Source organism: Glossina fuscipes, unplaced genomic scaffold (assembly GCF_014805625.2).
Source record: "Glossina fuscipes isolate IAEA_lab_2018 unplaced genomic scaffold, Yale_Gfus_2 42, whole genome shotgun sequence".
Lineage (NCBI taxonomy): Eukaryota > Metazoa > Arthropoda > Insecta > Diptera > Glossinidae > Glossina > Glossina fuscipes.
In genome coordinates this window covers 2,544,869-2,557,720 of record NW_023998426.1, presented here as the reverse complement: position 1 = coordinate 2,557,720, position 12,852 = coordinate 2,544,869, and the positions used below count along the sequence as shown (strand labels likewise).

General features: G+C 33.4%; 1 protein-coding gene across 1 annotated transcript in view; it reads left to right on the top strand.

Annotated features, from left to right (window-relative positions):
* Positions 1-972: 972 nt before the first annotated feature.
* Positions 973-12,852, top strand: part of LOC119636936 (Krueppel-like factor luna) — a 117,126-nt gene continuing 105,246 nt past the window's right edge. Inside the window, exon 1 of the mRNA XM_038032667.1 lies at positions 973-1,184. Within this exon, the coding sequence (XP_037888595.1) occupies positions 1,071-1,184 (114 nt within the window). The 5' untranslated portion in view covers positions 973-1,070. The remainder of the gene's footprint in view (positions 1,185-12,852) is intronic.

The window sequence follows — 12,852 nt, the reverse complement described above, 5'->3', positions numbered from 1 at the left end:
TCTAGAAGCACAATTATTTTTTTCCAACTATCTGCGTAACCAGCACTCATTTTCTGCTTGCCACCCCGTATGATGACAAAAGCTCAAGAAGTTGCTGCCAGTAATTTTCAAGTTGTAGAGCCCATCCAATATTTAGCATAAAAATGTTATCAAGGCCATTTAAAAATGTTGCGCAAAATGTTGAATTCCATGAGCTTGTTCAAGTTGATGGAGTATATAAAAGATTCGATCCGATTATTCGCATGAGCGAGTCCACTTCTCAGTGCGGTTGAACATATTTGATCGTAGCTGTAGCCAGTGTTCAGTCGCTAAAGCCATAACACTTATTGATTTGAGGCACACCCACTAGGCTGCGGTAACAACGTATGCTTTTTCCTCTTTCTTGACTTCTTTCGAACCGCCCTGCTATAGAAGATCGTCTGGGCAATTGACCATGAAAAAACACACTTCTAGTATAACATTATTACATAGTTATCATTAAAACATATCCAAGTAATTGCTCTATAATGGTCGGTCTCACATTATTACTGTTGTTGTTATTATTACTACAGTTAATATCAAAACATCTTTAAAATACTGATAATTCAGGGTTAACAACTTCTTACACGTACAAGTGTTCATTAACATCAACTTACTGATATTATAATTATAGTATAAATTAAATAAAATTCTTATTACTAATCATTTTTCTTTTTCTTCACTTTAGGATTAATTAATCTCTCATATGTAATACGAAAGAAAAAAAAAGAATAAAATCAGCCGAAACAAAAAAAAATAAAATAAAAATTCGAAACAAAAAAAAATTGAAAATAAAATGTCGCGTACTTTGTGTGACCAGTGTTGATATCAGTATACAATTAAAAAAAAAATAAATAAATAAAATGAAAAAGAAGTAAACAAGCATAAAAATTTTAAATATAAACAAATTATAAAAATAAAAAGAGAAAAAAAAAAATCCGTGTATATAATAAAAAAAAAAAAATAGAAAAGAAAAAAAGAACATATTTATGGTAAAAACTAATTATTTTTTTCAACAATTTACCCTCACAAAATCCTGGAATTTATAGAGTATGGACCTCAATATGGATATACTACCAAGTGGGAATATTTTTAGTGAACTAGAACGCATTTGCACCACCGGCTACTTTTCATCGCAACCATCAATTGAAGATCAATGGCAACAGGTAGGCATAAATATTTTTCTGTAATACGATCACACATGTTTAAGCATATCAATGCAATTTCTTATTAACCGTCAATCGAGAATCTCGGATTTTCAGTCAGGAATTTTATAAATAAATATTTACTTTAGAGAAGAAAAGCAAAAAAGAAAAAAAAAAAAAGAACAAAAGAAAATAAATAGTAACAGTGACAGTGACAACGTAGCGAAGCTATTGCTACTTACATTCTATATCAACTCGTTATCTCACTACTGACTACAGCAATTAATAGTCATCAGATACCTTCTACTGTTCGTTTTCAAGGCTTCCTCGGAAGCAGAAATTGCGTTAAAAATATGAACACCAGCCAAAGCACAAATTCAGGACCCAAAGTTTTCAAAAACATTTTTTGTTTATAATACTTGTTTCTTTGTTTATCCAAACATATATAAAATTCAGATACAATGGAGAGTAAAGATTAGTCTTCTTAAAATCGCTATTAACAGCTGATCTGAAGAACAGATCTTAGAAAAACAAAGCCCCTTTTATACATTCGAGCACAAGACTCAAGAGTTAAGTTAGTCTCTGCAAAAAAGATATGAAGACGTGCACCATCCTGCGCTGCCCGTAGTACAGTATGTAACTTATATTTTTTATAACCCCCTTTTCTCTATAACTCATAAAATGAGCGAAAACAAAAAAAAAAAACCAGTTCAACAACCAACTTATGTCGCCACGGCTCATTAAAAAGATTGGAAGTGTAAATTAGTTTGTTCCTTTTTGTTTATCGTCAAAGATGCATGTACTTCGGAACAAAACAAGTTAAAAAATATTACGGCCGGGTAATGCAGACTTTTACATACCCTACACCATTTGGCCTAGTATATCTATTCGCTCGTTTTCGTAATAATATCCCAAAAGTAAATCTTAGTTTCATGCCAAGTCATAATTTTCACGAAAGCTCGCATCTTGCACAGCTAGATTTTCTCTCCATATAAGAGTTTGCGTTTCGTGACAGGGCCTTTGGATCCAAAAAAATAGACTTATGTGTTCCAAATTCCTCAGCTGAAACATAATATTTTAAAAACTAAGCCTTTTGTGAAGGGCTTCTCACTCACGGGATATCTTACATGGAGTGAAGCCCAGAAATAGACCCATGTGATTCAAATTAGATCCACTTAATTATTTTATTTAATTGCTATCATGAGGAAATTTTCATCACAAAAAAACCTAAAAATTAGGTTTTTTTGGAATAGAGTTTACCTTTCATGGGTGTCCTTATATACCGCGATATCCAAAAAGTGGTCCAAATTTGGTAAGGTAGATTTCTTTGCCAATTTCCTATTATGACCATGAACTATGAAATATTGTAAATTCGAACTTTTTACCATATAAAGATCCAGTTTCCCTAGGATAGGTTATATAGGAAGAATTTAAAAAATGGCCGCAGTTGGTCCCAAGTTTTCACAACACTACTACTTAGCCACTTTTGCCGAGGAATTTTATAAATTACAATATTTCCCCATATAATGAGTTTTGAGAATATGGCGTCGTATAAGTTAACCGATCCGAACCGCTCTCAAAATTGTCCGTCAGTGGACCAAATCTCATCAAAAATTGCGAGCTGCAGTTTGAATACAAAAATACATAGACAGACATACAGACAGGAATCATGCGGGCAGATATGCTTAGATCGATTTAGAAAATGATTCTGAATCGGTATAATAAAAGGTGGGTCTATCTTAAGGTTTTCTGGGTTTTACATAGGTGCCCACCAACCTAATACACGCTGTACCACAAGTGGTGTAAGGTATAATGAGTGAGCAGATTAACCATATTATGGTCTATCGCTGGGGACTACTTTTCCTCATCTCTCAGATAATTTCTGAATTGCATCTGGGAAAAAAATAGAACATATTTTGGCGTTATTCCCAAAAGAATTCATATTTGGTTGGGTGTCGTTCTAAGAATCGAATCACCATTCAACGGAATAGAAAGTCATCTATTAATCAGAAGCAATGTCTGCTGACAACAGCGGGAACGGTGAGACAGACATTCCAGCATGAATATGACATGTGTATTCTCTGAAACGTTATAAGAAACGAAGCGAAAAGGAAATAGAATGGAGAAATAAAGAGTTGCCATAGTATTGTACACAGCGAGAGAGAGAGAGAGAGAAACAGAGTGGAAGCGCTAATGTCACTTAAATTTTAAGTTTTTCATGTTGAAATAAATCAACAAGTCTATCTCTTTTTTGATCATGGTTTTATATTGAACGTGATTAACTATTTGCGGCTTCTTGAAGAGCAGCTTTCAGTAAACATGTTTTGTTGTCAACTTAGGCTTTGAGATGATTGATTTTAACAGTAGCTATGCTACTATGAAAACAGAATTTCGATGGAAGATATCTTAAGTTATTGGTATTTTGATAGCCTACATATCTGACAATAGTCGGCTTCGGTAATACCAAATATCCATTTTTGTGTGAAAAAAATTGCATTCGTCGACAGCACTCTTCTTAGCGCGAGCGATACAAACGACTGGGGGACTGGATTGGCCAGAATATCCGTAAGCAAAAACTTATACTTACTTGTACTTTTTTCAACGTCATCTGTCCATCCATGCGTATTGCAAAACAGCTTCGCGACACATTGGAAACACTCATCTCAGGAGTACCAGTCCACGAGGCTTATCACTAGACTCGAATCCTTTCGATTGGCACTTGTATGCATCGAAGAGTCTCATATTCGCCCAGCAGTGCTTCTCTTACGGAATATAGGAAAATTGTTCCATAAGTTCATTGCTTTAAAAATCCGTCTTGCAATAGTTTTCTTTGCTTATGCCTGCATTCATCAACATCTAAAGCAGTAACTAATGAGTAGTTTAAGGACATGCCGGCGCTATTCTTGTTCGCCAACTAATCAACTCACGCACATTTAATTCATATCATATTCGAGTATTGTGTGAGACTATCCCGTCTCAAAATCTCACTTCAGACGGCTTTTGTTAGTGGCGATAAAAGAAATTCTTATAAGCAATTGTGATGAACTGAGAATATGCGCAGAATTATCAAAATCGTAACCCACACACATTGGAAATAATATTCAGGATGAAGGCCTTTTGTTGTGTACATACACACAAATTAAAGTATGTTTACATATGTAAAATAAAATTCGAGATAAAAGGCTTACACGCTATATCAATACAAGGTTGAAAGCAATTAATTGCTCCCCTAACAACTTGCTTCCCTTTCGCGAGCATTGAATAAAATTGAACGATTGAATGCTGTATGTTTCCTTCATTTCCTTTATAATTAAAATGGAAGAAAAAAAGAAAAAACCTTTAGACAAATTGACCGCTAACTGATAAGTTTGGGTCTTGATATATATGTATAAGCGAAGCGAGCAATAAAAAAGAAAAAATTCTTTTACATTTAATTATAGAATTTTGTGATAAGACTTGAAATGAAAATGTGAATCCATTGATAACGTTCCCCGTATATGTGCATGGAAAGAGAAACTAAATGAACGTAGGAATATATATATATATATGTATATATATATATATGTATATATATGTATGTTGTCGGTGTTTTTGTGAATTTTTTCACTCCCTTTTGTTATGTACATAACTTCGGCCTTATATGCACACATTTACAAAAACAACAGTGATGACTGTTGTGGCTTATAAGAAAAGAATAAATAAAAAAAAAAGAAAAAAAAAAAATTCCATTGAAAGCTTTCAGATGCTTCAAACGTGCATTTATTTGTTCATTCCATAACTTAAATATATGGAATATGCACAGAAATTATTCTGGCTGTCGAATTTTTTTTTTTGCTTTTGCCTTATGAACGCTTTTGGATGAATAATATCCACGCGTGCGTTCAGTAGGTCTTTGAAATCGGAGATGTTTTAAATATTACATGCGAGGCATATTCGAAGCAACTCTGCCCATCTATCGATTCATCCAAATGGAAATGTGCAAAATTATTGCATATGACCAGATATTATATACAATGATTGCAACGAACTAATATGCTGTACGTTTTTCCTTTGTTTCTATTATTATTATTATTATTATTATTATTATTAATTTCGCCAGAGAAATAAATTCTAAGACTAAACTCTTAAAAGCACTAGCATCTAAGGCTATCGGCTTTTATTAAGAACTCTACCGCACTTGAGATTCAAACCCACGACCATTGACTTGATAGTCGAGATTCCTCGCTTTCGGCTATTCAGGCGGATCCCTCTGTTTCTAATAATTGTGTTTCCGCTGATCTCTGTCCCAATACACATACCGAACCTAAGCAGTTTTGTGTGGCTTTTCCAAAGCTTGTAAATTGTATATTATGAATAGAAACGAATGCGCCAAAGGTAAATTAAAACAAAGAAAAAGACACTAGTTGCCCACGGCCCAACATTAAATGCCCTACACTACTTCGCTTAATGCAGCTATTCGTACAAAGACTTTTCAAAACAAGGTTTAATAGGGAAAACGGTTGAAAAACTGGTACGATCCGAACCATTTTTAATAGTGTTCCTCCCTGGGCCAAAAGACGTCGGTGTAGCAAACTTCAAACATCAAAATATCGGAAAATTTACGGTCTACAGGTTGAGCACAAGAGAACAAGGTGGACGGGCAGAAGGACGGACCCATATAAATCAAATCAAAAAGTGATTCTAAATCGAACAGTATGATAAAAGAATGTGTATACATCAAGTATTTCAGGATGTTGCATACATCGCCACACAAACGTAATATACCCTTCTAACACAAAGTGTGTGAGCAGAAAAACCGGTATTGTTTGCAAAATGTCAATCTTTGAATCTATAAATAGAAAATGATAGCCAAACTATTTTGTGTATTTGATTAGTTCACAGGAATTTTTTAATCTTTTCCTGAACCGATTGAAAAGAGTTTTCAGAAATTTCACTCCACTCGCTATCTGAAGATATAAATAAATAAAAAGTCCTCTAACCTTTGATCTCGATGTGGCAGTTGGACTATTGCTGCTTAGAGGACATGACGCTTGCAGTTTTTCGGCCTTGTCTTGCCCTTCGAGATAGATCTTTAGATTTTGAAAACAAAAACCTAAAATTTGATAGCTTTTGATATATATGAAGTTTTTCAGCTTCAGCTACTTTCAAGAAAACAAAAGTTCATTCATTCACTCATTCATTTAGGAGATCAATAGATATCATGAAGAATGTCATTGTTACTCTTAACGAATTATTAAATTATATTAATTAAGAATTCATTGATTGCGCTTGACTTTGTTTTCACTACGAAAAAAATTAAATGAAATAAATGAATACATGTTGTTGGTGCTAATGGGTCTCTATTAGATGCTGGTACCAGTATAAAAAATCATTCATTCGATTTAACATTAATGAAAATGAAAAATATTTCTCATAAACTTACAAAGTATTTTATTAGCCACGACCGCGTTAGAGGGGAATGCATCAATTTTTAATTGTCACACATGCCAAGGCTTTACTTGTACGTAATAGTGTGAACGAGCATTTTCGTCCGCATTTTTGAAACCTGATCCTCAGCGACTATTGTTTGTTTGTTTGCAAGTCGTAAAAAGATGCTTCAAGGAAAAAGATGTCGATCAACCGATATATGTGCGTTTACAAACTGCTATATACATATTTGTATAGATGCTTAGAATGGTAGTAAAAAATGCTGAGCTGATAGCGAAGAGTAAAACAAGCGTAGCAACCGTTGCAGAGAAACCCAGAGAAACATGAATTAGCCATTAATTGGGGATCATTGGGTAAAGTTCTAAAGTCACACAATCACTAACTAGAGTCAAGTTGCACAATAGTACTCTGTCGACTGTAGTATTGTACTTTTTGCTTAATTTTATTGATTTTTTTTATTACTATTTAATTGCTCGTTAATAAAGTTTAATGTAACATTTTTATCTCAAATAAGGGTAAAATCAACATTTTTTATATTTGGTGGCTCAACCGGGATTCGAAAGCGGGACTACTCACATCCGAAGCGAGAATCACACCACTAGATACCTAAAATATTAGTACAATGTCTTTAATTCAAATAAAGTAATATCAGCACTTCTTACATCTTTACGATATATGGATGCTTCATTTGCCAAATCGATTAACTCCATTTTTGGAATAGCCCCTAACTGTACATATACAATATGAATTTCTCTAATAATAAGGATTAACGCCACTAAATCACAAAATCGCTTTGACCATTGAATGATAAATAATTTATGTATAATTATTTTATCATTTTTCTCAACTTCTCGTTTTATGAAGTTAATCGATTTGGCAAGTGAAGTATCCATATACGATATATATGATATAGATCAGAAGTAATTTTTTTTAGGTTTTGTGTAAAGCTTTGGTGCCACCATGCCTTTTGCTTTTATGGTTACTTGTTCAACTTCCGCGCTCCGATTAAACAATTATTAATAATTACAAAACTATTATTACTAATTACATTAATCGGTAATTAAAATTGCGCAGTGATTAGTGAATTAAAGTAAAGTAAATTTTTATTTTATTTTAAAATTATAAAGAAAGATCTCTGATGAAATCTCTCCGAGGTGTACCATGTACAGGAAAGTATCTTTTACTTGAGTAAAGTCTGTCTGGCTATTTGTATGTCCGTTTAGCTTGTGCTCAAGTCCCCTGTGAGAAGAGAAATCGCTTACAGTGAAAAACAAGTAAAAAAGTAATAGTTGACGGGGATCAAATCTCGCATACCCACCACTATGCTTTTCGCCTTCTACTTCCCGATTACTTTTATTTAATACCCATATCGCTGGTATTATTAAGAAAAAATTAAACACTGTATGTACCGTATGCATCTTAGAATCAAGTCAGATAGTATATCCTCATTTGAGGAATGTAAAAAATAGCTCAAAACATTCTCTCTTAAAAAAGTAAAAAAAAATTAAATTTAATCACTTAAAAGTTTGTGCGGGCACGGAACACTTTTTCCATTTTTGCAAAAGTAAAGAGTAGTGTGCTTCGTAAAATAAATATGGAAATGAGCGAAAATCCCCAGATATTTGTTAAGAAAAACTTATTTGCGTTTAGTTTATGGTCTACTGCGAGCGTCTGCTCTCGACCAATTTGGCCCATTTTCAATACCAATCTGCGTGCAAAAACTTCCCATGTCTCTATCAAAATTGGAGAGAGAGTGCCAACAACAAACACCACACATACACACGGACAGAGAGGCCTGGCGTAATCAATTCAGAATTTTAGGCTAATCAACGCTTATACATACTCCATAGGGTTTCTGAGGCTTCTTTTTGGCCAACAAGTATACCCGTATCCTTCAGTGGTGGATGTAGAAACAAAATTTTAGTTTAAGTTTAAATTTTATTGAAATTTCTTTTTTGTCCGCCTAACTGAGCTGTGCCTGCGCACAATGCAAGCCTCTTAGCCTGTATAGCCGATAAACCTGTATAACGAGCTGTTTTGTGGATTATAATAAATAGAAAGAAATTTTTAAAGGATTTTCTTGCCACACCAAACGGACTCAGTTTCTCATTAGCTTCATTGGGATGTTTGTGGATTTTATTTCAAAGTAGGATGATTTGCGATTGTTTTTTTTCGTAATGTCATAACATAAATAAATGAGAACGAAATGAAATGAACGATCGATACCCAATTTATATGCCAAAAAACTTAACAGTAGATTGTCTCATAAATTTTTACAGGATTTGCCTGTAAGCACAAACACATAACAATGCTATTATTTAGTAAATGGTATGCTGGGCAACACTGAGCCAAATTCACCGCCAAGTTTCATAAGAAACCCTTCAACAACACTATCTATATATATATATATATATATGTTGTATCGAGGATGTTTTGTTTATATATAGAGATAAGGTATGTTATGTTGTTTGAGTTTTTACCGTTATGTATTGTCACGTTTTACAAATGAAATGATGAGAGCAATATTATCGTATAAAGAGAGGTTACAGTAAAAAACAATAGCGCGCACGGATGCCTAAAGCAAATAAATGCCTTTTTTTTTTGTTTTTTTTTTTTTTTTTTTTCGAAGAAAAAACATTTAACCATTATGAATACAGATACAAACAAGACGTGGTTTGGCTATAGACTTATTTATGATTTTGCTTGTTTCACTGTATTAATGCGCTTAGTGATATCCCTATCAGATGGCTTCTTCGGGTGCATATTTACTTTAGGCAGGATCTCGCTATATATATATATATATATATATATATGTATGTATGTATGCATGACTGTATTTGGCTTTTGTGACCTGTTTTTATGGCCACCGTTTAATCGTTAAACCATTGTTAAATAACGTTCAACACTTTAGTTAGTAGCTTTAGTAGTAAGCAACAGTTTGTTTGTGTTAACTTTATTTGTATTGAACGTAAATGCCATAGATGCCAGATTGTCTAAAGGGAAGAACGAAAAACAAAAAAACAAAATTTATATTTCTTTTACACATGTAATCGAATACGAATCGAGTTTAATTTCTATTGTTGTTGTGTTGTGTGTGTTCTCTTTCTAAAGTAATTAATCGGTATTAATGCTACAAATGTAAATAGAATTATATGGGAATTTAGGTTAAATGGCATTAAATGGAATTTAAAGTGAAGCGTTTCTGAAGAATTAATTCTTCATTTTATTACTTATAAGAAGCGAGCGAACGATTTGTTTTAGGATTTCTGTTCGTAATCCATTTAACGCTGCATAAAGAAGTTCTGTTTATGATTAATTTTATGCGTAGTAGTATAATAATCCTCTGCATGTTATAGCCGACATGCCGGTCATCAATATTAAAACCCACTCCTTTACTTCGAACAACAATCACATCAACCTACACACGCAGAAATTATAATTTTACGCCCAACTCTTTCGATTGCAAGCCGTACCTTGTATTATCCCCATTCTCGTAAGAGTAACAATCAATATCAATAAAAGCTTTGATGCCGCAGCAAACATCAACAACAACAAACTGCACGATAACGTACATAAAGCAGGCAACTGAAAAACATATCAAAAAAGATTCTTTACGGCAAGGGTCGAATCGTTTGAAACACACACGCACACCTTTGATTTCCTCAATGAAATTCCTTCTCATTTTCTGCTTTGAATTTTGGCCAAGCATGGATTTGACATTAGTTGAGATGTGAAAGACATGCCAGATCAAACCATTTTGATTTGTTGGGAAAAGAAGATCGTACGGTAAAGAACACTTTACGAACTTTTTCGAATTTTTAGATTACCTTATAGCAGCATAGTTCGTCTTCTGTATCTGAGACAACAAATATTCGAGTTGTTGTTGTATTAAATTCAAATTTGAACTTTAATCTTCAACTAGTTAGATAAGTGAACATAATTCACTTCTTCACTTATGCGGAAAAACTGAACATTCAACTTCAGGGTTGCGGACAGAAGATAAGCGTTTTAGGTGAGAGACCTAGCGGTGATTTGAACCGTTTCTAAGTGAACATAATTCACTTGTTTCCTTAAGCTCATAAGTGAACATTCAACTTCAGAGAACTGAATGGAGTATACGAGCGTACGAGAGAGACATGCGGTGATTTAAACAGTTTTTGCGTAAACTTTTGGATAAGTGAACATAATTCATTTGTTTTTTTATGGAGATAAGTGAACATTCAACTGCAGGGTACTGAAAAGAGTACATGACTATATGTACAACAGTTTTTACGTAAACTCTTGGATAAATGAACATCATTCGACGGTTCACTTATCCGACTAAGCGAACATACAGAGTTATGAACATAGCAGGCAAGTATACGTGAGGTATATAGCAGCGATCTGCAAAGATTTTTGTATAAAATAATACTTGGAAATTTTTTCTTTTGGTCTTGGTCTCTCGAAAAGAAGATACCTTTTTCTGATTTCTTACATTATATTTAGTATACTCTGCCCACTAAGTGAGATGATTTTACGCCATATTCCGGGGACGTCATCATTATTTTACCAGTAACCTGGAATGATGCACGATTAATTTGACTGGACTTTAGTAAATTAATTCTAAATCACCTACGCGCACAGTTATATATGTTTAGGTCATGATGCTGTTTCCATAGCAAAATTTTTGCTTGTTTTTAATTACTTTACCTATTTAACGCATCCTGTTAAAAGTAAGTACAAAAAGAATCAACAAAAAGGTAAAAATATAAGATACTCCCTCTTGATTTATTAACATGACAACCAGGTTAATTACAATATGTAAGTTGTAGTCAAAGAGCTTGTTGTTAAACAGTAATAATCCATGAATATGCACACACATCCGTTTACAACCACGCAGCAGCAGTATCCGTCTGTATGTATTGTATGTAGCCAGGAAAAGGACGAGTTGAAAAACAAGAAAAAAAAAAGAAGATATTTTTTGTATCCACACAGACATTGTAAACACAGACATAACACGTTTTGTTTTTTTTTTTTTTTTCTTTTTTCTATATGCGTGCGCTCGTTTTGTTATCTATAGGTGAGTTTAGTTCTACGTGGGATAGCAAGGACAACGAAATACTTTAGTCTATCGAGTTTGTCATTCAGTTTGTAACAGACGGCGAATATATAAGTACATATATATATATATATATATGCAATTCTAGATCTCATAAGAGAGTGAATAAGAGAGTGAATAGGTAGACTGACATAAGTCAAGTTTTATATTTCGAAATAGAACACATGACTATAAATATTTTACTAAATTAAAATTAAAATGATAATGCGCTTGGACAGTTTACGCTTTAAATTTCGGAAAGAAATGTCTTCAATGGTAAGATTTTGTATTTCGTGTGGAAAAGACAAAGTTCCTGGCGAAACATTACAAAATGAACTGCGACTATTAAGTCAGTGCCCGCGGGTTGAGATACCAATGCCTTCGAATATATTTGATAATGGGTTTGTGCTTGGTCGGTAAAAACATAACATATTCCGATTGGGCATAGGTCCGCTAGGCTGTTGTTGCTACGTATCTCTTTCTCTTTTCTTCCTTCTTTCTGACCGTCACTTCGTTACACGTATAGGAGATGAATAGAAGCCGCGAATCTAATTTATTCGAGTTTAAAATGAACTTAAGTCACTTTTAAACATAAATAATGCTTTATATTCAATCGCTAATACCCGATCTGATTACGCTTAGGAGACGGAGAAGGGCTCCATTTATCTGTATATCAAAGCTTGCTGTGCAGCAGTTGCGCAAGTATAACTATACAAACTTGAAATTTGATATCCTGACAAGCGTGAAATTTGGTACGGTTTTTCAAGTCACTTAGCAACGCATCGTGACCTGCCCTTTAGAAAAGAAAAAAAAAAAATTTTTTTTATTATGTATATTTTTGTCTTTCATTTCATGTAAGATGCATTGCTCTATATGTTGGAAATGCACGCAATAAATTAAGCTTACTGACAAGAAATTTAGTGTGGGCTTCAAAGATTCGCCTCATCGCAAATTTATATTTCTCACTTGTTTAATATGTAATTTTTGCACTGCAAATAAATTTATTAAGTTTACCATTGAACGATAAAAGTCCATTAACTTTATTTATTCCATATGTATGAGAGTTGAAAGGGAAGGTTTATACTAGCCACGTATTAAGTACGTCTGAACTAGAATAAGATTAAATATATGTCTCATATATATATATATATATATATATATAGAGAGAGATTCTCTATTCACGTT